Source organism: Nerophis ophidion, linkage group LG09, assembly GCF_033978795.1.
Source record: "Nerophis ophidion isolate RoL-2023_Sa linkage group LG09, RoL_Noph_v1.0, whole genome shotgun sequence".
In the NCBI taxonomy this organism is placed as follows: domain Eukaryota; kingdom Metazoa; phylum Chordata; class Actinopteri; order Syngnathiformes; family Syngnathidae; genus Nerophis; species Nerophis ophidion.
The window spans coordinates 37,398,918-37,423,208 of record NC_084619.1 but is presented as its reverse complement, the minus strand read 5'-3'; the positions used below and the strand labels follow the sequence as shown (position 1 = coordinate 37,423,208).

Here is a 24,291-nt window from a genome sequence, read left to right as displayed (position 1 = left end):
TCTTTTACCTTCAAAAGACTGCACGGGTTGTTATACAGACAGTGATCAGGTCAATGCATAAGAATAGTGTAAAGATGAGTGACAAGACTCTGGCTGGTGTGCTCGCTAGAAAAGTTCCCTTTAACTAGATAACACTGTTACCAAGTTTTGACTAAATAAATGACCTACATTCAAGTAAATCATTTAAAAAATATATTCCGGGATGACATTCAGACAATAAAATTGCATTTGTGTCAAAATATTAGGTGCTTAATCATAATTACTCACATTTTAAAAGTGTAATTAATTTGTTTATAAAATGTTTTGACAGCACATCCACAAGGTCCAATCCCTCTCACCATTTTTAGACCTGCCAACTTTTAAAATGTCATAATTTCTTACTATTATACTGTTGTAAATTTTTTCTAATTTATATCAAAAATCCATCAAACCATCCATGTCTTTGGAGGTGGGAGGAAGCCGGAGTACCCGCAGGGAACCCACGCAATCACGGGAGAACATCCAAACACTACACAGAAAGATCCTAACCCCAGGATCAAACCCAGGACCTATTTGAGGCACACGTACTAACCCTTATTCCACTGTGCTGACCAGTTATATTTACAGTCAATTTTGTAAAAGGGATGCTTTTGTTGATTACATGAAGGTGTTTTGCTTTATTTTTTTTACATTGTTGCTTTTTTTGTTTAAATGTATTTATTCAATGTACCACAGGCAAATAAAAAACAAGCCATAGACTCTAAATGACCTTTTTGCTCCACTTTGAACACCCCTGCTTTTACAGCTCTAGTCAGTGCTGGGTGCATGACGTGACGGCAATTAGGCAAGCAACCAAAACTCTAAGCTATTTAGGTTTTTAGCATCCATCATCACAGCAAATATTTTAAGATAGAAGTGAAGTGTTATTGCAACTGGAACTATGCGTTGCAACAGCTAACTTTTTTTTGCAAATGTCCAACTGAAATTGGAGGTTGGCTTCACACCATCTGAACAAGTATACACACAAAAAAATAGTTCTACAAGCCGACCAAACTCTGCGAGGCTAGATTATTTTGGAGGTGTTTTGGAGGCTAGGCAAGAGAAAACAAACTGGTAAAATGTTGGCAGTTCTGCCTATTACAATAAAAGCATAAATCAGGACACTGCTTTACATAGGTCAAAATCTATACAACAAAAAAATAGTGTGACATCAATTTTTCACTGAAGAAGTTCTTAGCAAAATATTCTTCTATAATTTGAGATAATTTGGCTTTTTCAAATTCTATAGTACAGTGGTTCCCAAACTTTTTTCAACAAGTATTTCACCAGATAAAAACTTGGCTGTCCAAGTACCACCATAATGACCAACATTACAATACAGTAGCAAAGTATGCCTAAGAATACATTAAAACAAGACAGAGGTATTATTTAAAGGCCTACTAAAATGAGATTTTCTTATTTAAACGGGGATAGCAGGTCCATTCTATGCGTCATACTGGATCATTTCGCGATTTTTCCATATTTTTGCTGAAAAGATTTAGTAGAGAACATTGACGATAAAGTTTGCGATTTTTGGTCACTAATAAAAAAGCCTTGCCTGTACCGGAAGTAGCAGACGATATGCGCGTGACGTCACGGGTTGTGGAGCTCCTCACATCTGAACATTGTTTACAATCATGGCCACGAGCATCGAGAGCGATTCAGACCGAGAATGCAACGATTTCCCCAATAATTTGAGCGAGGATGAAAGATTCGTGGATGAGGAAAGTGAGAGTGAAGGACTAGAAAAAAAAAAAGACTATACAGTGGGAGCGATTCAGATGATATTAGACAGATTTACTAGGGTAATTCTGGAAAATCCCTTATCTGCTTATTGTGTTACTAGTGTTTTAGTGAGATTATATGGTCGTACCTGTACAACCTGAAGGTCAGCCCCGCACCTTTCTTCAGCACTAGTCGACGGGTGGTGGCAATGCCCATCTCTGCCCTTCGCAAGGGACCCTCTTCGAAATACGATCTTTCGAAATGATCACTGCATAATACACTGTACTTTATGTGTGTAGTCCAATCCAACCGTGTTCGCTTGACCGCTCTGTTCCATAGTAAAGCTTTACTGTCATATTTCGGGAATGTAAACAATGAAACACTGGCTGTGTTTGTGTTGCTAAAGGCGGCCGCAATACACCGCTTCCCACCTCCAGCTTTCTTCTTTTGATGTCTCCATTATTCATTGAACAAATTGCAAAATATTCAGCAACACAGATGTCCATAATACTGTGAAATTATGCGATGAAAAGAGACGACTTATAGCTGTGAACGGTGCTGGAACAAAATGTCCTCTACAATGTATGACGTCACGCGCACGCGTCATTATACCAAATTTCAAAATTGCAATTTAGTAAACTAAACCGGCCGTATTGGCATGTGTTGCAATGTTAAGATTTCATCATTGATATATAAACTATCAGACTGCGTGGTCGGTAGTAGTGGGTTTCAGAAGGCCTTTAACACATATATTTAATAATTTTGGCCACAGTAGCATTCCACAACGTTTGAAAAGTAACACCATGTTTAAATATTGGGATAAAAACACCGTACTTCATCCAATCCACTGATTCTTTGGCGTACCACTAAATGGAGCCCAAATACCACTAGTGGTACACATACAACAGTTTGAGAATTACTGCATTAAAATAAATGTGATACAAACAGCTGACAGTATTCTGGCATTGATTCAAGATCTGTAAAATATACTATACATATGAAATATGCTGCATGCAGATGTGGAACTGAAAACTATGAGGTGACAAACTCACTGGGGATTTGTAGTAGAGGAGCTCTCCATCTTTCAAGACGAACCAGCGTCTCTTCCAGGTTTTCTTCCAAGTCTTCACCATTTTTAGCAGGTAACCTGATTTCTCCATTGATTCCTGCAACATGCAATCTTCTTCAATATGTTTAAAGCAGAGGTGTCCAACTGATACTGATACCAATATTAATCTGATACAATAAAAGCACAAATCAAACGTGCTTTTATTAGATTTGCTCGAGTGAAATAACTCAGGTAGCTATGAAAACACTAACCTATTTATTATTAACCATCTGGAATGTACTTATGCTGTTTTTAAATTGAGTTAGTAATTGTTTTTTGGTCACACCAAGTAGCCACAATGATTTATTAAGTTAAGCTAATTACGCAGACAATTGAATGTTTCAGACACGTTTGTTACTGGATACTTTCTAATATCCTTATGCCTCAGAGACTTTGTATCTGTAAGTAATGCAACCATATTTTTTGGGGACGGCGTGGCGCAGTGGAAGAGTGGCTGTGCGCAACCCAAGCGTCCCTGGTTCAATCCCCACCTAGTACCAATCTCATCACGTCCGTTGTGTCCTGAGCAAGACACTTCACCCTTGCTCCTGATGGGTGCTGGTTAGTGCCTTGCATGGCAGCTCCCTCCATCAGTGTGTGAATGTGTGTGTGAAAAGGTAAATGTGGAAGTAGTGCCAAAGCGCTTTGAGTACCTTGAAGGTAGAAAAGCGCTATACAAGTACAACCCATTTATCATTTATCATTTATATTTCTTAATGCTGGTTTGTATTAAGGCTTCACGGTGGCAGAGGGGTTAGTGCGTCTGCCTCACAATACGAAGGTCCTGAGTAGTCAAGGTTCAATCCCGGGCTCTGGATCTTTCTGTGTGGAGTTTGCATGTCCTCCCCGTGAATGCGTGGGTTCCCTTTGGGTACTCCGGCTTCCTCCCACTTCCAAACACATGCACCTGGGGATAGGTTGATTGGCAACACTAAATTGGCCCTAGTGTGTGAATGTGAGTGTGAATGTTGTCTGTCTATCTGTGTTGGCCCTGCGATGGCGACTTGTCCAGGGTGTAAAACGACTTCCACCCGGTTGTAGCTGAGATAGGCACCAGCGCCCCCCGCGACACCAAGGGGAATAAGTGGATGGATGGATGAGTTTGTATTGACAAACGTCATGTTTTAGATTGCAATATTGTTCAGTTGTACAAACCCCGTTTCCATATGAGTTGGTAAATTGTGTTAGATGTAAATATAAACGGAATACAATAATTTGCAATTCCTTTTCAACCCATATTCAGTTGAATATGCTACAAAGAAACATATTTGATGTTCAGACTGATAAAAAAATTTTTTTTTGCAAATAATCATAAACTTTAAAATTTGATTCCAGCAACACGTGACAATGAAGTTGGGAAAGGTGGCAATAAAGACTGATAAAGTTGAGGAATGCTCATCAAACACTTATATGGAACATCCCACAGGTGTGCAGGCTAATTGGGAACAGTTGGGTGCCATGATTGGGTATAAAAGCAGCTTCCATGAAATGCTAAGTAATTCACAAACAAGGATGGGGTGAGGGTCACCACTTTGTAAGCAAATTGTCGAACAGTTTTAGAACAACATTTCTCAATGAGCTATTGCAAGGAATTTCGAGATTTTACCATCCAGGGTCGTAAAATCATCAAAAAGTTCAGAGAATCTGGAGAAATCCCCACACGTAAGCGATGATATTACGGACCTTTGATCCATCAGTCGGTACTGCATTAAAAACCAAAATCAGTGTGTAAAAGATATCACCACGTGGGCTCAGGAACACTTCATAAAACCACTGTCAGTAACTACAGTTGGTCGCTACATCTGTAAGTGCAAGATAAAACTTTACTATGCAAAGCCAGACCAATTTATCAACAATATCCTGAAACGCCGCCGGCTTGGCTGGGCTTGAGCTCATCTAATATGGACTGATGCAAAGTGGAAAGGTGTTCTGTGGTCTGACGACTCCACATTTCAATTATATTTGGAAACAGAGGACGTGGTGTCCTCCAGAACAAAGAGGAAAATAACCATTCGGATTGTTATAGGCGCAAAGTTGAAAAGCCAGCATCTGTGATGGTATGGGGGTGTATTAATGCCCAAGGCATGGGCAACTTACACATCTGTGAAGGCACCATTAATGCTGAAAGGTCCATACAGGTTTTCGAGCAACATACGTTGTCCTCCAAGCAACGTTATCATGGACGCCCCTGCTTATTTCAGCAAGACAAGTGTTACAACAGCGTGGCTTCGTAAAAAAGAGTGTGGGTACTTTCCTGGTCCGCCTGCAGTCCAGACCTGGCGCATTATGAAGCATAAAATACGAGGGCGGAGACCCCGGACTGTTGAACGACTGAAGCTCTACATAAAACTAGAATGGGAAGAAATTCCACTTTCAAAGCTTCAACAATTAGTTTCCTCAGTCCCCAAAAGTTTATTGAGTGTTGTTAAAAGAAAAGGTGATGTAACACAGTGGTGAACATGCCCTTTCTCAACTACTTTGGCACGTGTTGCAGCCATGAAATTCAAAGTTGATTATTATTTGCAAAAAAAAAAAAAAGTTTATGAGTTTGAACATCAAATACGTTGTCTTTGTAGTATATCCATCCATCCATCCATTTTCTACCGCTTATTCCCTTTCGGGGTCGCGGGGGGCGCTGGCGCCTATCTCAGCTACAATCGGGCGGAAGGCAGGGTACACCCTGGACAAGTCGCCAACTCATCGCAGGGCCAACACAGATAGACAGACAACATTCACACACTAGGGCCAATTTAGTGTTGCCAATCAACCTATCCCCAGGTGCATGTCTTTGGAAGTGGGAGGAAGCCGGAGTACCCGGAGGGAACCCACGCATTCACGGGGAGAACATGCAAACTCCACACAGAAAGATCCCGAGCCTGGATTTGAACCCAGGATTGCAGGAACTTCGTATTGTGAGGCAGACGCACTAACCCCTCTGCCACCGTATATTCAACTAAATATGGGTTAAAAATGATTTGCAAATTATTGTATTCCGTTTATATTTACATCTAATACAATTTTCCAACTCATATGGAAACGGGGTTTGTACAAGTAACTCAGTCTCTAAGCTTTATAACATCAATTGTGACTGCGAGATAACCCACCATAGAGCAATAAAAAAGGTGAGAAACATTATTTAATTCAAGAAAGAACTCTGGGAAGCGTCCGTTACAAAACGGTTATAATGTCGGGTCTCTAAAACTTTATCCCAGGTTGCAGAGGTTAAGACACAGTAAAGGAAGTGAGCCTGGCCAGTGTGTATAATTAACATACTGGCCAGGCTAACTTCCCAGACTTCCTGTCCTGTATAAAAAGGTTTACAATAGCATTTAAGCGAGTAATTTAAATGAGTATTTATACAGGTCCAACCGTCACTCTTTAGATTTAAGTTTGTAACAGACTGGAGTCAAAGAGCAGCTGCATAGCTCTTCCCCCCCACCCTACTCCTCCCTCTTTTCTTGTCGCTTGCTCATTGCTGTCTTCAAAATTTTTCAATAAAGGTGAAAGTGATGTTAAACATTTATTTATTTCATTTGTCATTTATACGTATTTTTCAATGTTTTCTGCATGGTTAACTACTGTATAATTATCTGAAAACGTGTTTTGTGATTTTTGTGTTACTGGAACGGATTAACTGGATTAAAATATTTGTTAATGTAAAAATTTTACTGGGTTTTCATACAATTCTGTGTTTGGACCTTTTCGAACAGCTACTCACAAAAACAGAGATATCACTGTATATAGAAGACCAAGAGGGTACAACCTGCACTGGTCATCCAATAGTCACAGGGCTCTCATATACTTTAGCTCAACAAACAGTAGGAAACACATTTCACAGAAAATAACAACATAAAATCAGGGAAAAACAATAAAAATGGCAAATTTCATCCTAAGTACAAGTGTAACAGAAATATTAATGTTAACGCATATCTGTAAGAGAAAGTGCAAACTCCTATAAAGCCAAAAGTGTTTTGCTGTGCTAAGGTCAAAAATGGAATATTTGGCCATAGTTTCAAATCAGTGTTATTTTGTGTTTTTTTTTAGTCTTTATGTCTTCCTAAATTCTCTTGAGATGATGTTTATGTTTAAAAATATTGTTTGTGTAAAATTAAGGTACATACGGTCTTGCAGTTGTCTCGAGCCAAGGAGCAAGTTTTGGGGAGTTTTTGTTCTGGTTCAGAGCACTCGGTATCGGTGGAATAGGCATCAGGTGGAATGGCATAGTCGCATTCTGATGCCATTGAAGACACGGACACCGCTGCAGGCAAAAAAGTTTGGCATTGTTAGTTGCACAGATAAAAACATGTTTTTAACAATATACGACTTCCTCAAACCTCAAAAGACATGCACCTGGGTATAGATTGATTGGCAACACTAAATTGACCCTAGTGTGTGAATGTGAGTGTGAATGTTGTCTGTCTATATGTGTTGGCCCTATGATGAGGTGGCGACTTGTCCTGGGTGTACTCCGCCTACTGCCCGAGTACAACTAGGATAGGCTCCAGCAACATCCGCGACCCCGAACGTGACAAGCGGTAGAAATGGATGGATGGATGGATGGTAGAAATGAATGGATGGATGGATGGACATGGAGGACATTTGTTATATAAATATATAAAGCTAAAACTACAAGAAAGATGAATGGAAATTATCATAAATTGGACTTTACTAAAAAGACCAATTCAAAGAATTGCCACAATAATGTTTAAATACTTTAGTTTTTGACTCGCCTGGCTTCAGTTGCAGGCACCTTAGGTTTAGTCCTCACTGACTGTGTTAATGTAAGTGTAAATGATAGGATATATATTTAGTTGGCAACTAGTCTGCTGACCAGTCTGCTGGGATAGGCTTCAGGTCCATGTGATCGCATTTGGAATAATGGCATTTTTTTTTTTGGTGCTGTTACCGCTACTTTCTGTGACATACAAAGCGTTATTATTGCATCAATCACATTACGTATGCACTCCAATGCATACGTACAGAAGACGCTTTGTAAAAATGTGTTTTGAATGGCATTTCAGACCTACTCCATACAGTGCGTGGATGGACGCTTCATGTGAAAACTGAATCCATTTTTCTCTAGTTAAACTTCATAAGATATGAAAATATGTAATTAATATGAAAGTGATCTGATTTAGCGCTGGCAAAACGTACACTTAATTATTAGTTGCACAAATAATCACCATCAATAATTAGTATATTGTGATTGTTGAAAGAGTTGTCTGATCACAGTGTTAAGAAAAAAACCCTGTAGATTTTACAGTAAAAAAATGGTACTTCAGTTGCCAAAATTTGACTTTTTTTTTCACATCAAATTATTGTAAATTGAAAACAAGTACGACTATCATTTTGACGTTAGAATTTTGGCGCTCTTAGTTTTTTTTTTTACTGTAAAATCCATGGTCATTTTTACAGTGCATTAGTGTTAATGGAAAAACAGTTCCACACTCCATTTTTACAATAGAATCCTGGTGACAATTACTACTATAACATCGACTGACTTGTTTTTTTGTTTTTTTTCACAGTGCACAAGAAATAACTAAACAGACTGAAATATGGCATGTCTCGAGAGATCTTAAACCATGCCAGATATGGCCCCCGGGCCACCTCATGTTATGTGGTCCGCAAAGGCCAGATATTACCATGCTTTTATTTGTTTTCTAAAGGTAGTCAACTTTCGATTTTGACAAAAAAATACATGTACTGTATGCAACGTCATATATTTTAAACCTAATCTAATATTGCAACAAAAATTATATTATCACACATTCCAAACATCAAAACAAATACTTAAAAATCTGCTTGACTCATTATTTTGAAGCAACTTATCCATCAAATTGTACAATGTAAATATTATTTTTCAGTAAAAAATTGGTGGCTCAGTTGCCAGAATTTTACATTAAAAACAAAAAAATTGTAATATTGTTTTTTCCATTTGCGTAATACACCATAAAAAAACCTGTAGCTTTTACAGTAAAAAAGTGGTACTTACATTTACATTTACTGTATACATTGTAAAAAACCTGGTACATTTTATGGTAAAATTTCAGCACATAAACTTTATTCTAAAATCTACATATTTTCTTACATCCATCCATCCATCCATTTTCTACCGCTTATTCCCTTTTGGGGTCGCGGGGGGCGCTGGCGCCTATCTCAGCTACAATCGGGCGGAAGGCGGGGTACGCCCTGGACAAGTCGCCACCTCATCGCTGGGCCAACACAGATAGACAGACAACATTCACACTCACATTCACACACTAGGGCCAATTTAGTGTTGCCAATCAACCTATCCCCAGGTGCATGTCTTACAGTGTACGTAAAAATATATAACATTATTACAATAATTGTGTAATGAAGCAATTTAAAATGTAGATATTATTCACTGTTACAAGTGGCCGTCGGTAGGCAGCATAACTGCGATGTGGCCCCAAATAAAAATAAGTTTGACACGCCTGTCTTACAAACCCCGTTTCCATATGAGTTGGGAAATTGTGTTGGATGTATATATAAACGGAATACAATTATTTGCAAATTCTTTTAAACCCATATTCAATTGAATGCACTGTTCAAACTCATAAACAAATTTTTTTTTTGCAAATAATAATTAACTTAGAATTTCATGGGTGCAACACGTGCCAAAGTAGTTGGGAAAGGGCATGTTCACCACTGTGTTACATCACCCTTTCTTTAAACAACTTTCAAAAAACGTTTGGGAACTAAGGAAACTAACCGTTGAAGCTTTGAAAGTGGAATTCTTTCCCATTCTTGTTTTATGTAGAGCTTCAGTTGTTCAGCAGTCTGGCGTCTCCGCTGTCGTATTTTACGCTTCACAATGCGCCACACATTTTCGATGGGAGACAGGTCTGGACTGCAGGTGGGCCAGGAAAGTACCTGTGTTCTTTTTTTTACGAAGCCACACTGTTGTAACACGTGCTGAATGTGGCTTGGTATTGTCTTGCTGAAACAAGCAGGGGCGTCCATGAAAAATACGGCGCTTAGATGGCAGCATATGTTGCTCCAAAACCTGTATGTACCTTTCAGCATTAATGGTGCCTTCACATATGTGTAAGTTACCCATGCCTTGGGCACTAATCCACCCCCATAACATCACAGATGATGGCTTTTGAACTTTGGGTCAATAACAGTCTGAATGGTTCGCTTCCCATTTGGTCCTGATTACACGATGTCGAATATTTCCAAAAACAATTTAAAATGTGGACTCGTCAGACCACAGAACATATTTCCACTTTGCATCAGTCCATCTTAGATGATCTCGGGCCAAGAGAAGCCGGCGGCGTTTCTGGATGTTGTTGATAAATGGCTTTCGCTTTGCATAGTAGAGCTTTAACTTGCACTTACAGATGCAGCGACGAACTGTATTAGGGACAGTGGTTTTCTGAAGTGTACCTGAGCCTATGTGGTGATATCCTTTAGAGATTGATCTCGGTTTTTGATACAGTGCTGTCCAAGGGATCGAAGGTCACGGTCATTCAATGTTGGTTTCCGACCATGCCGCTTACGTGGAGTGATTTCTCCAGATTGTCTGAACCTTTTGATGATATTATGGAGCGTAGATGTTGAAATCCCTAAATTTCTTGCAAGTGCAGTTTGAGAAACGTTGTTCTTAAACTGTTTGACTATTTGCTCACGCACTTGTGGACAAAGGGGTGTACCTCGCCCCATCCTTTCTTGTGAAAGACTGAGACTTTTTTGGGAAGCTGTTTTTATACCCAATCATGGCACCCACCTGTTCCCAATTAGCCTGCACACCTGTGGGATGTTCCAAATAGGTGTTTGATGAGCTTTCCTCAACTTTATCAGTATTTATTTCCACTTTTCCCAACTTTTTCGTCACGTGTTGCTGGCATCAAATTCTAAAGTTAATGATTATTTGCCAAAAAAAAATGTTTTTCAGTTTGAACATCAAATATGTTGTCTTTGTAGCATATTTCACTGAATATGGGTTGAAAATGATTTGCAAATCATTGTAATCCGTTTATATTTACATCTAACACAATTTCCCAACTCATATGGAAACGGGGTTTGTAGACTATTTCAATTTATGCCTCTGTGGGAATTTTGATATTCAAAATATTTGTGTAAAATTACTTGTTTTGTTGTATATTGTACTATGTCAGTGTAACTGTAATACTATTAATGTATGCACCATTGTCTACTTCATTGAAATGCATGGGTAAAAATGATCTTCAAACAAACAACTCGCAACTATACATTAGTCTTCATTGTTCACTCAGAAGAGCCGTTTAGAAGAATTGACTCCTTCGCAAACGTCACATCTCTCGTAAGCAAAGACACGCGACTCACCGAAAGAAAAACAACTGAAGAAAAATCATTCTTTCATTTCCTGGTCACTTTCATTTATATGTTTAATTCTACACTGATCTGTAATCACAATGACTACTATTATACTATAAAATACAATACAACTGTTATGTTATGGTATTATAATATTATAGTATAAAAAAAATAATGTATCAGTTTTATTCCTGTTACAAATCACTAGTAGTATTATTAGTAAAAGTAGATTTCCTTTATCTGCTTTGGAATTACCTCTTTTTAGAGAGCGTGGGCTGCCTGGGATACTGTCCTTGTGAGAGCTGGAGGAGTTGTGAGAGCTGCAAAAGGAACCATCTTCTTCTCCTGAACTGGACGACTCCTCTGAGCTGGCGGACTCATCTGAGAACGGATTGCTGCTCAGCAGAGTGGCCTTCTGCAGAAACAGGGGGTACTCATTAGTCCTGGTGTTCACCAGGAAACTAAAAACGCAATCCTATTTCTTCACACAATAATACTTACTCCCTTCAGAGTAGTGTATACTGGTGTGCTCATGTTTTTATAAACCAGGGATGTGTACATTTCGAAGGCTGGATAAGATGATTGCAATGAGGAGTCTGCAAAAAAAAGAGTTTTTAGTTTGAACTAGGACTAGTTTTGATGCTCTTACACTTACCTTTGCTAGCGGAGTCTGTGTAGGATGTCTCAGACAGCCTTATTCCTGATTTAGCCACTGCATAGATGCGACTCTCCTATAGCGACACAAGCACAATAAAAAGTACTCACTGTCCACTACATTAGGTATACTTGCACTATAGAAAATAATTTACCGTCCAGACTGCTCATTATTTAATGACTAAATGGGCAAATTTAGAATGGAAGAATGGAAAGTGAGCTGTTTACTTTATGTGAGGCGACTCAAAGTCGTCAGGCTCCCCCTTGTCATAAAAGATGCAGTTAAGTAGACAGTACAAGTGTTGATATTTATAGTGGTTAACTTCTTTGTCCACTTATGGCATTTTAAATGTTGTGTAGTCAAAAAGTGATTCTAAATTCTAAAGGGGTCATTGATTGTGTTTGATTTTACATGTTACACTGTAAACATAAATTCATAAGACAGGCGCTGCAATTGTTATTTTAATAATCGAGTAATCTATCGATTAATTTGTTCGATTAATCAAGTACCTTAATCAGATAAAACACACTTAAGAGCCATGCTGCATATTTTAGGGATAGTAGTTGAAATAAACAAAACGTTTTCTGCTTTCCATAACGTTCATTTTTTTTCCCTAATGAATGCACATCATCAACACTGAAATTATACTTTAAACACTACTTACTACTTACTTACTACTTACGTATAAAATACTACACGGTCTAGCTCCATCTTATCTTGCCGATTGTATTGTACCATATGTCCCGGCAAGAAATCTGCGTTCAAAGGACTCCGGCTTATTAGTGATTCCCAAAGCCCAAAAAAAGTCTGCGGGCTATAGAGCATTTTCCGTTCGGGCTCCAGTACTCTGGAATGCCCTCCCGGTAACAGTTCGCGATGCCACCTCAGTAGAAGCATTTAAGTCTCACCTTAAAACTCATTTGTATACTCTAGCCTTTAAATAGACTCCCTTTTTAGACCAGTTGATCTGCCGTTTCTTTTCTTTTTCTTCTATGTCCCTCTGTGTATCGGCTGGGGACATCTCTGCGCTGCTGGTCCGCTACCCTTGGGATGGTTTCCTGCTGGCTCCGCTGTGAACGGGACTCTCGCTGTGTTTGGACTGGACTCTCGCGACTGTGTTGTATCCATTGTGGATTGAACTTTCACAGTATCATGTTAGACCTGCTCGACATCCATTGCTTTCCTCCTCTCTAAGGTTCTCATAGTCATCATTGTCACCGACGTCCCACTGGGTCATTATTGTCACCAATGTCCCACTGGGTGTGAGTTTTCCTTGCCCTTATGTGGGCCTACCGAGGATGTCGTGGTGGTTTGTGCAGCCCTTTGAGACACTAGTGATTTAGGGCTATATAAGTAAACATTGATTGATTGATTGAAACACAGATCACGGCACCCACATACCACTGCTCTCATGGCGGTCTATTGCGGTGGCTGAATCTGTGTACATAAAGTTCTAGGCACTCCATGTGGTCCAGATTTTATATATTTTTAGTAAATGAATGAAACGATGAATAGAAGCTACTGAAAATAATTTTTCACTTTTTTCTAATCAAATTAATCAATTTAAGTGATTAACCATTGCAGCCCTAATTCATAAAATGATTTTCTAATTGCTATACATAAATGCATTACATACTGTAACTACTGCACATTCCAATCTATTTGAAGTTCACAATAAATGACTAATGTCAGAATATAATGTTGTCTTTTGGCTTTTCCCCAATAGGGGTCGCCATAGCAGGACAACAGCATGAAATGTGGCTATATGGTTATGCCAGATGCCCCTCCTAACACAACTCTGGCCGGGAATGGAACCTGTGCTCTCTACCATGAAAGAACCCTTATTGTAATGACTGAACACAATATCTAAAATGAATATATTTTGCTGGATGGAATACAGTACAGTATGGGAATCTTTAAATGTAAAAAATGACATGCTTACCCAGGAGGGGAGTCTGTGTACAGGGGGTGTAGGAGGTGAACGGTGACTGTCCAAGGTTATTTCGAGACAACCATCAGAAGGGACGGGTGTGGCCTGTATGGAAAGCATTGCGGGTTTGGCGCGAGAGTCGTGGAGGATCTGCGGAGGTGGAACCTTGCCCGTTTCCATGCCGACCTCGCCTTGGTCAAGGTCTGTTTCCTGTGGCCGGAGTGAGCGCAGCATGCTAAGAGCGTTACGTGTTTGTCCGTGTGCAGCCTCTGTGCTGACGGATGGTTGGCTCAGGTGTTTCTTAGCCATAACTACTTGCATCAAACCCAAACCTGTTGGGGTCCGCAGTCGGGGTTGCTTGGGTGAGGCTGGCTTGTCTCTAAAGTCCTGGGGTGGGTTGGGACGTTTAGGAGTGAGAGCTGGCGTGAGGATGGGGCTGGGGGTCTTAGGTTCACTGGATGAGGATGATGAGTCAAGCGTCTGTGACTGGAATCGTTTGTTGAGCTCCTCAGAGTTGCAGTCCTCCCTCATTTTACACACTGCAGTGGCCCCGTCTGGTGCTCCTCCCAACAGATTTAAGCTGGTTCGCTCTACTTGCTGCATGTCGTCGTCAAACAGAGAGCTGCTGTCATCTGAGGCAGTCAGGTAGGCCTCGCTCCCAACACGATTTAAATCCATTACAGTGGCCGTGCCTTCTTCGTTGACCTCACACCCTGCTCCTCCCTCTGCACTGGAGAGCACTGAGGAAACACTACAAGACTCTGGCCTACCCGCTCCAAACTCTAATGTATTACTGGTCTGGTTCTCTTCTGGGGGACTATCCAGGAGTCTGTTTTGATTTGGACTACGGAGTTCAGCATCAGTGGATGATGACTGCATATTTCCCATCTCTGTCAAAATAAACAGAGTAAACTTCTCTCTTATATTGTTGACACTAGTAGTATGCCTGCCAAATAGAATCATCCAGTAACAATAATAACAATTATCCAATACCAATACTGTCAATTATGAAAAAAATCTTGCCTTATTAACAATATCAATAAACAGTTTTGCTCGGCATCATTTAAACCACAAGTGTCAAACTAAAGGGTCGGGGGCCACATCATTTTATGTGACTGCAAGAACCTGAAAATGTGGTAAGGCTCTTTTGCTAAATGTGTTTCAATTTTGACAGAAAAATTGTACAGCATGCAACTGCAGTTTTTCTAAACTCATTGTTTGATGCTACAAATTAATCCAAGCATTGTCATTAAAACTCGTTTTGAAATTAATTCTACAATAGCTGAACTTTAACATCTGCTTTTCCCCTTGACTTTTCAGAATCCGATTTATTGGCCAAGTACATTTAGCACACCAGGAATTTGACTTGGTAGACTGTGCACTACCGTTGCAGCCATTCGAAGTTTGTTGGCAAATAATATGATGATAACACAATGAAAGGGGAAATTGTGCAATAATATCACATGGCGATTATAAATTTATATGGTTTCGCAGTTTCAAGTGGTATGTTGAGCCGTAACTGCAATGTGGCCCACGATGAAAAACAATTTGACTCCCCTGATTTAAACAGTATGTTTGTAGCTGTAAATTACAATGGTATGAACCAATATAAATAAATTAAGTAGTGTAACTGACAGTATGACTTTTATTGCAATTTTTACAGTCTAACCTCTTGGACTGCAAAGTTTACATCTTACATGGCCACACAATTCAGAAGACAAATATGATATGCCTCAGACACAATACTGACTCAAATATATTTTTCTACAACAAAAAAAAGCAATTTAACAGAAGTTGCTTCCTCATAAGTATTTGTACTAATGTTGATCCTACCTTTTGTCTCTCCCCGGGTGCTTAACCTCCTCTGGGAGGGTGAAGGTCCAGTTATGAGACGTGGGCTTTTCCCTCTAACCTGAAAGCAACCAAACGTCAGGCTGCTGACACGCTGGGCTTCACCCGGCCTGCTAAGTACAACACGTCCACTAGAGTTCTTCTGTTCAAATTCTGAAAGAAAGAAAAAAACAATTTCAGGATTAGTGAAAGTTTCATTGGTTGTCATGGAAAAATAAATACTACATTAGTGATTAGAAATTCACTTGCATATGCCTTTGTTTCAAGAAATGTTTTTATGCAATGTACAAACTATTGTATACAACTGAGTATAATTTAGTGCAGCTGCCAAGCTTCACACTCTCAGATATTTGTCTTCTCACACATGATGACAAAATGATTTATTAAGAAATAAAACAGGCTTTGACGAAACTAACAGAACTAGCATGGGAGCTATAAAACAAATAGGGCTTAGCATGGAAGCTAGCATAAACAGAACCGGGAACAGAAGTCGTCACTTGTTGCGTGTAGTAAATTAGGAAGCAAGACAGACTGACGGGAGAAGGCAGGCTAAATAATGACAGTAATCACAAAAACAGGTGTGCCTCCGGAAAAAGCAGCATGTGAAAATAATACGTAGCTATGGAAACCAACTGACAAGTGCACAAACAAACTCAAAAAATGAAACATAATATGATCCGGGCAGCGGATCATAACAGGAACCCTCCTCCCTTAAGGGACAGATTCCAGATGTCCCCTAGAAAAACTTAAAACCCCCCCAACTATAAGACAGCTCATGAGTCAAGGGAGGGCGGAGGGAGGACATGGCGGAGGGTCGCCAGGCCACGTGTCCCCAAATCCACCAGGGACAAGTCAGGTGGCGGCGGCGAATGGAACGCTGCCGCCTCAATTGTCGAGGCGGGCGACCTCGAAAAGGCCACATCGGTGGCCGCCGAGAAGGTGGGTGTGAGTGGCGCCAGAAGTTGAGCAGCCGGAGAATTCTAAGATAAAGTCTTGTGTGTCGCTGCTGTTTGCGCCACTGGCGTCCATACACTGACCTCTGAGAGGGCCGCCTGCAGGCCCCTGATTGCTGCTTGCGCAGCAGGCCAGCTCGGGGTCGCTGTGACGTCGTCGTGGAAACAGGAAGCGGCGTCGTCGTCGCCGTGGAAGCAGGAGGCGGGGTCGTCGTCGTGGAAGCAGGTGCTGGTGTGGGCTCCAGCCTTGGAGCAGGTGCTGGTGTGGGCCCAGCTTTGGAGCAGATGCTGGTGTGGGATCCAGCCTTGGAGCAGATGCTGGTGTGGGATCCAGCCTTGGAGCAGGTGCTGGTGTGGGAACCAGCCTTGGAGCAGGTGCTGGTGTGGAAACCAGACTTGGATCAGGTGCTGGTGTGGAAACTATACTTGGATCAGGTGCTGGTGTGGAAACCACACTAGGATCAGGTGCTGGTGTGTGAACCAGACTTGCTGCCGGTGCTGCTGCGGAAACCAGACTTGGGGCAGGTGCTGATGTGGAAACCAGACTTGGAGCAGGTGCTGGTGTGGAAACCAGACTTGGAACAGGTGCTTGTGTGGAAACCAGACTTGGTGGTAGCCTTGGAATTGGTGCTGGTGGCCTAGCCGGAGGTTGAAGCTTGGCGGGTCGAAAGACTAGTGGTGGTGGCCTCACCGGAGGTTGCACCTTGGCTGTCCAAAAGACTAGGGGTGGTGGCCGCACCAGAGATTGCGGCTTGGCTGGGCGCAGCTGTGCTAGAAGCGGATACCAGACGCGCTCCCTGTGGTCTGGGATTGCCTTTAAGGGTGGATGGAAGGAGGTCAGGAGGGGGGTAGACCCCTCCCCTCTCGATTGTCCAAAAACTCTTCTCCCAGCCCCCACCTGAGGTTGATTGGGAGTAAGAGAGGGAAAGGCCACTGACGTGGGCGGGGCTTGAGTCCTTAGGGACGAGTCCGAAATTCAGGTGACTGGGATTGACTATCAATCAATCAATCAATCAATCAATCAATGTTTATTTATATAGCCCTAAATCACAAGTGTCTCAAAGGGCTGTACAAACCACTACGACATCCTCGGAAGAACCCACATAAGGGCAAGCAAAACTCACACCCAGTGGGCAAGGAGAACTCACACCCAGTGGAACGTCGGTGACAATGATGACTATGAGAACCTCTAGGGGACCGAAAGCAATGGATGTCGAGCGGGTCTAACTTGATACTGTGAAAGTTCAATCCATAGTGGATCCAACACAGCCGCGAGAGTTCAGTTCAAAGCGGATCCAAGACAGCAGCGAGAGTCCCGTCCACAGGAAACCATCCCAAGCAGAGTCGGATCAGCAGCGCAGAGATGTCCCCAACCGATACACAGGCGAGCAGTTCATCCTGGGTCCCGACGAGCGGTCCATCCTGGGTCCCGACTCTGGACAGCCAGTAATTCATCCATGGCCATCGGACCGGACCCCCTCCACAACGGAGGGGGGGGACAGAGGAGAAAAAGAAAAGAAGCGGCAGATCAACTGGTCTAAAAAGGAGGTATATTTAAAGGCTAGAGTATACAAATGAGTTTTAAGGTGAGACTTAAATGCTTCTACTGAGATAGCATCTTGAACTGTTACCGGGAGGGCATTCCAGAGTACTGGAGCCCGAACGGAAAACGCTCTATAGCCCGCAGACTTTTTTTGGGCTTTAGGAATCACTAATAAGCTGGAGTCCTTTGAACGCAGATTTCTTGCCGGGACATATGGTACAATACAATCGGCAAGATAGGATGGAGCTAGACCGTGCAGTATTTTATACGTAAGTAGTTAAACCTTAAAGTCACATCTTAAGTGCACAGGAAGCCAGTGCAGGTGAGCCAGTATAGGCGTAATATGATCAAACTTTCTTGTTCTTGTCAAAAGTCTAGCAGCCGCATTTTGTACCAACTGTAATCGTTTAATGCTAGACATGGGGAGACCTGAAAATAATACATTACAGTAATCAAGACGAGACGTAAGAAACGCATGGATAATCATCTCAGCATCGTTAGTGGACAAAATGGAGCACATTTTATTACGGAGATGAAAGAAGGCCGTTTTTGATTGATTGATTGATACTTTTATTAGTAGATTGCACAGTACAGTACATATTCCGTACAATTGACCACTAAATGGTAACACCCGAATAAGTTTTTCAACTTGTTTAAGTCGGGGTCCACGTTAATCAATTCATGGTACAAATATATACTATCAACATAATACAGTCATCACACAAGTTAGTAACGCTTTTAATGTGTGACTCAAAGGAGAGAGTTGGGTCGAAGATAATACCCAGATTCTTTACCGAGTCGCCTTGTTTAATTGGCTGGTTGTCAAATGTTACAGTTGTATTATTAAATAGAGGTCGGTGTCTAGCAGGACCGATAATCAGCATTTCCGTTTTTTTGGCGTTGAGTTGCAAAAAGTTAGCGGACATCCATTGTTTAGACCTGCAATTAATAAAAATGTCCTGATATTGTTTGATTTTAGTATTAAAGTCATTTGGAACTGACTGAGAGACAAAATTTACAGAATTAAATTTTTTTTTTTTCGTCTCTGACGTAATCAAACGTGGACGGGGTGACATCATCGGGGGGCGTCAACGGAATGACGTAATCCGCGACGGTCTCCAGCTGACTGATAACTTATTCAGTGAAATGTTTGGCAAAATGGGAGCTGGAATAATTATCAAACATCGGCTGGGAGGAAGACCGGGCTGCTTGTGGCTGGCTATGTTCCGGAGGGAAGGATTGTGGGCTTGGAGCGTCTCTGTCACGAGATGAAGCCTTCCTGTGCGACTTCCGCCTTCGCTGACGCGTGCGAGTTTGCTGGGAGCGGACATCACCGGGCCAGATGGAGTCGACCGGGACCAGAAACCCTCCAGGTCCCCAAATCATGTCTTCACCTGGCGCACAGCGGAGCGTCTCTGCCTCTATCGCTCGGAGGACCATCTCCGTACCTTCATCAAACTCCGAAATGTCCGCAGCGAGAGAACTTCTTCTTGCTTGCTTCCTACTATGACGAGTAGGTCGCATGGTGATGCGGGTTTTGTTCACCCTAGGATGCAGTGGGGCTTCGGACAAAGCTTGCAGGTAGGAAAAATGATTCATTAAGAAATAAAACCGACTTTGTCAAAACTAACAGAACTACCCTGGGAGCTAGAAAACAAATAGAGCTTAGCATGGAAGCTAGCATAAACTGAACCGGGAACAGAAGTCGTCACTTGTTGCGTGTAACAAATTAGGAAGCAAGATAGACTGACGGGAGAAGGCAGGCTAAATAATGACAGTAATCACAAAAACAGGTGTGCGTCCGGAACAAGCGGCAGGTGAAAACAATACGTAGCTATGGAAACCAACTGAGAAGTGCACAAACAAACTCAAAAATCTAAACATAATATGATCCGGGTAGCGGATCATAACAATGTGTTGTCTTTGTTAGAGATAGTTTGTGATGCTCTTTAAACAGTTAACAGCATGATGAACACATTTCAAATCTCCTCCCAGACTTCCTTTTTATGCAGCAATAGACGAAATGTCGAAGGTCACAAAAGAGGTTTTTTCTTTCTTTGCAGCCAGTTTGGGCTCATAAACAAACAAATGCTGATGCCTCTGATACGATACTAAGCAATATAATTTAGTATGTTCCCTAATTAGTACAATGGTTTTAGAACTTCAAAGCCCAGTTTCAACGGTGAGGAATTACCCAGGATATGACGAAGTATTTTAGTATTTATTGGACTTGTCCGGGGTGTACCCCGCCTACTGCCCGAATGCCGCTGAGATAGGCTCCAGCACCCCCTGGCGACCCCGAACGGGATAAGCGGTAGAAATGGATGGATTGATGGATAAAACAAGTGTAAAAGTGACTACATGTAAATATACTACATTTCATGTTTAGGAGGTTTTTAATAATGTTAACAACTGTATTTAGAAGCTTTAAAGTTTGTGTATGCTCTTCACTATAAAAAGAGTCGATTTATGAATATTATTTGAAAACTGTGGAGAGACGCAGCCGACGGGCCGACAGCGGGCTGAGAGAGACAGCCTTGGCCAAGAGGGAGGCCAGGAGGCGGGGCATGCGGCGGCGAGGAGAGGCGTGACGCATGCGGAGCGGCACGAGAGCGGCAATTTCAGTCAGGTGTGTACAACACACACCTGCTCACAATCTCTCCATCTGCTGCGAGATCATAAGAGAGGCGAAGGGGGCATGATCGGCAGGGAGTACGGAGGAGGAAACCACGGCAACGACACGAGCAACGAGAGACCTAAGAAGACATGAGCCCCCGCGGAAGACGCAACACCCGTCCACCGAAAGGTGCGCAAAGACGAGCAGCCAAGGGCGCGCTAGAAAGTGGCGCGCCCGATTGGGACACAAAGATGACTTTATTGAAAGAATAAATGTATGTCAACCCTGCTACGAGGTGTCGTACGTCCATGGTCCTGGCATCCCACACGGTGATGGCCGGAAGACTGTCACAAAAACATTCCAAACTTTTGAGTTCATAAGATTTATGAGATTGCCACCGGAAAGCACATGGTTTGAGAAGAGAAGAAAAAAACAAACAGTCATATAATTACGAAAGGTAAACTCCAAAGCACATATTTACAGAAAGATTGCTCTGGCTTAACCCCTCATGCAAACAGTCCCCATTATGTCAGCCATACACTTGCACAAATGAATTGGGAACAAAAAAAATGAATTAAACTGAATATCTCTTAGTGGAGCAAAAATAAACCACAGAACGTGATAGGAAGTTAGGAAAGCACTTATCCAAGGCAGTGGTTTTAACTGACTTACCTTCTATTTTCTTCTGTAACTCCATAATTTGAGTGTCCTGTTGCTTGTTGGTTTCTCTTAGAGCAGCATTCTCCACCTCAAACTGAGGAAGAAACACATTTTAGGTGGAGGCAGTCTATTCCTTACTTTTGAAAAATCAAAAGACATTTTTCTCACCTCTGACAACTTCAGCATCACCCATTCCTTGATTTTAGCGGCTTTCTCTTCCACTGTCTTGGCATCTTGAAGCCTTGACTGTGTCTTTTTCAAGAAAACAAAGCACATGTCATGAAGGTAGAGTGCAAACATCAGCCGCTGTTCATAAAACAGACACTCAAATGAAGTAAAAAAGTATTCCACATTATTTAGGAAAGATATGAGACATATATTTTCAAACCGTTATATTTGTTTTTGAAAGTGTGCATTTTATGGAGATTTGCAGGCTAAAATGTAAAATACGATGTTACCTGCACTTCAAGTTGCTGTTCAAGATGGTTGATGATGCTTTCTTTTTCCTGCACTAAAGCTTGTAGCTCATGGCAGCGCTGAAATAAAAGCTTCTCTGAGTTTTCAGACTGACCGTCTGGAGCCTTCAGCTTGTCCTCCGTCCATTGCAACTGAAGTTGTACATATGTTAAAACATACAAACACATGGCCACAATCTTTAAGGTAATATGCGGTTGTCCTATGACTTACCTGCTGTTGAGCGGTAAAAGCTCGTTTTTCTGACTCGGTCACCTGCCTTTCCAGTTGTTGAATCTGTGAAGACACCATAAAATAGACTGCTGTTTACTCTTATGTCTTCAAACCTAAAGCTACTCTATTCTCTCCCAGGCTGTTATAGCAAAACATGCTTACATATGGATGTTATATTTTTTGTTACGTCCCCCCCGCCCCCAGGAAGAAGTAAATATTTGTCCCCTACCACCCAACTCTCCACCATGACCATAAATAGTATAATTATCTATAATATTGTTATAACTATACCTCGGCATAGCTTATTAACATTACAGGAAAAAACACACCAGTCTTTCTTTGTCTCCCAACGAGGTTACAATGAAACCAAATGCTCCATACGCTTCATCATATTCTGGTACGGCAAAAAAACAATGTTGCCCAAGTTAACGGCCTCCCTGGCATCACACCGCGCTCCCCGAGGGGAACCCGCCCTTCTATTGGAGAAGGACTGATGTACACAGTCAAGTTTTGGAATTTTGCCTATTATTCACATTCTCAATGTCTTTCTCTTCTTTGTACATTGTGCTGTAAATAATGTAAAACTACTTGCAAAAGGCAGTTAACAACACAGGTCAAGGCAATTTACTTATTTTGCCGATAAATCCCTCTACAAATAACTCCATCTGTAAAATAACATTTATGTTTAACAAAATGTATTTGACTAGTTACCAGAAGATAAACCGATTAATTTATTTATGTATTCAATCAGGCATTATCCTTTTTTTGTCCTGTCCAGCTACTCAGGCAAATCATATTGTTGATGTAGATGTCCATATCTGCTGTACAAATTTACTTTACAAAAGAAAAGTGTGGGATAATTTCCTTGTTGCCTTATTTGTATCTGACTTCATTAAATGGGTTTATTTCATGTTTGGCGCAACTGGACCAGAACAGGAGGGGATAGAAAGAGAGAAAAAGGAAGACAGAGGGGGAAATTGCGGGGACAAGAGAGGGATAAGGCAGGGAAACAACAACAATAACAACAACAACAACAAAAATAATAACAACAACAACAAAAACAGAACAGCATCAGCAAATATAATAATATGCACAAGTGTGATACGAAAAGTGATCGCAAAGAATATCATTACACTACAATGGAGCAATACAAATATTAATAGAATAGCCCTGTTGATAATGAATAATAACAATAATTACGTCTATTATCATTAGTACAATTGTTTCAAATGAAACAATACATATATGTAATGATAACTTGAATTACAAAAGAAAGCAGATAAATGGAGGGGAAGAAAGAGAAGTGAAATGTATTAAACTTGTAGATTGTTATAGTAACAATAGGTTAAGCTTTGTCAGTGTGCCATGTTACCCAGTTTCACCTATGGGAACAATAATATACTGTATGTTTGATGAAACGTGATTATATGCATAATGTGTATATGCAGGCCTCAAATTTTAACTTTTTAAGGTCAAGGCAAGTGTTGCCTTAAAGGAGGGCTCAAATTTTAGGGCACCAAGGCAAACATAATTTTTTTTCAAGGCAGGGGCTCTAAAGCATGCATGCATATTTTTGTGTGTGTAAATGTATGTATATATATATATATATATATATATAAATATATATATATATATACACAAATGTATATATATAGCTACAAATATATATACAAACCTTGTTTCCATATGAGTTGAGAAATTGTGTCAAATGTAAATATAAACGGAATACAATGATTTGCAAATCCTTTTCAACCCATATTCAATTGAATGCACAACAAAGACAAGATATTTGATGTTCAAACCATAAACTTTTTTTTTTTTTTGCAAATAATAATTAACTTAGAATTTCATGGCTGCAACACGTGCCAAAGTTGTTGGGAAAGCGCATGTTCACCACTGTGTTACATCACCTTTTCTTTTTACCAACACTCAATAAACGTTTGGGAACTGAGGAAACTAATTGTTTAAGCTTTGAAAGTGGAATTCTTTCCCATTCTTGTTTTATGTAGAGCTTCAGTCGTTCAACAGTCCGAGGTCTCCGCTGTCGTATTTTACGCTTCATAATGCGCCAAACATTTTCGATGGGAGACAGATCTGGACTGCAGGAGGGCCAGGAAAGTACCCGCACTCTTTTTTTACAAAGCCACGCTGTTGTAACACTTGTCTTGCTAAAATAAGCAGGGGCGTCCATGATAACGTTGCTTAGATGACAATATATACCAGAG

General features: G+C 41.0%; 1 protein-coding gene across 3 annotated transcripts in view; it reads right to left on the bottom strand.

Moving 5' to 3' along the window:
• The window catches only part of plekhh2 (pleckstrin homology domain containing, family H (with MyTH4 domain) member 2), a 102,906-nt gene that overhangs the window by 43,112 nt on the left and 35,503 nt on the right, over positions 1 to 24,291 (bottom strand). For all 3 annotated transcript variants that reach the window (XM_061910923.1, XM_061910922.1, XM_061910924.1), the window contains 11 exons: positions 22,067 to 22,129; positions 21,838 to 21,987; positions 21,548 to 21,631; positions 21,392 to 21,473; positions 15,589 to 15,759; positions 13,768 to 14,645; positions 11,826 to 11,901; positions 11,672 to 11,766; positions 11,426 to 11,585; positions 6,973 to 7,109; positions 2,796 to 2,909 (listed from right to left, as the gene is read on the bottom strand). In XM_061910923.1, the coding sequence (XP_061766907.1) occupies positions 2,796 to 2,909; positions 6,973 to 7,109; positions 11,426 to 11,585; positions 11,672 to 11,766; positions 11,826 to 11,901; positions 13,768 to 14,645; positions 15,589 to 15,759; positions 21,392 to 21,473; positions 21,548 to 21,631; positions 21,838 to 21,987; positions 22,067 to 22,129 (2,010 nt within the window). The remainder of the gene's footprint in view (positions 1 to 2,795; positions 2,910 to 6,972; positions 7,110 to 11,425; positions 11,586 to 11,671; positions 11,767 to 11,825; positions 11,902 to 13,767; positions 14,646 to 15,588; positions 15,760 to 21,391; positions 21,474 to 21,547; positions 21,632 to 21,837; positions 21,988 to 22,066; positions 22,130 to 24,291) is intronic.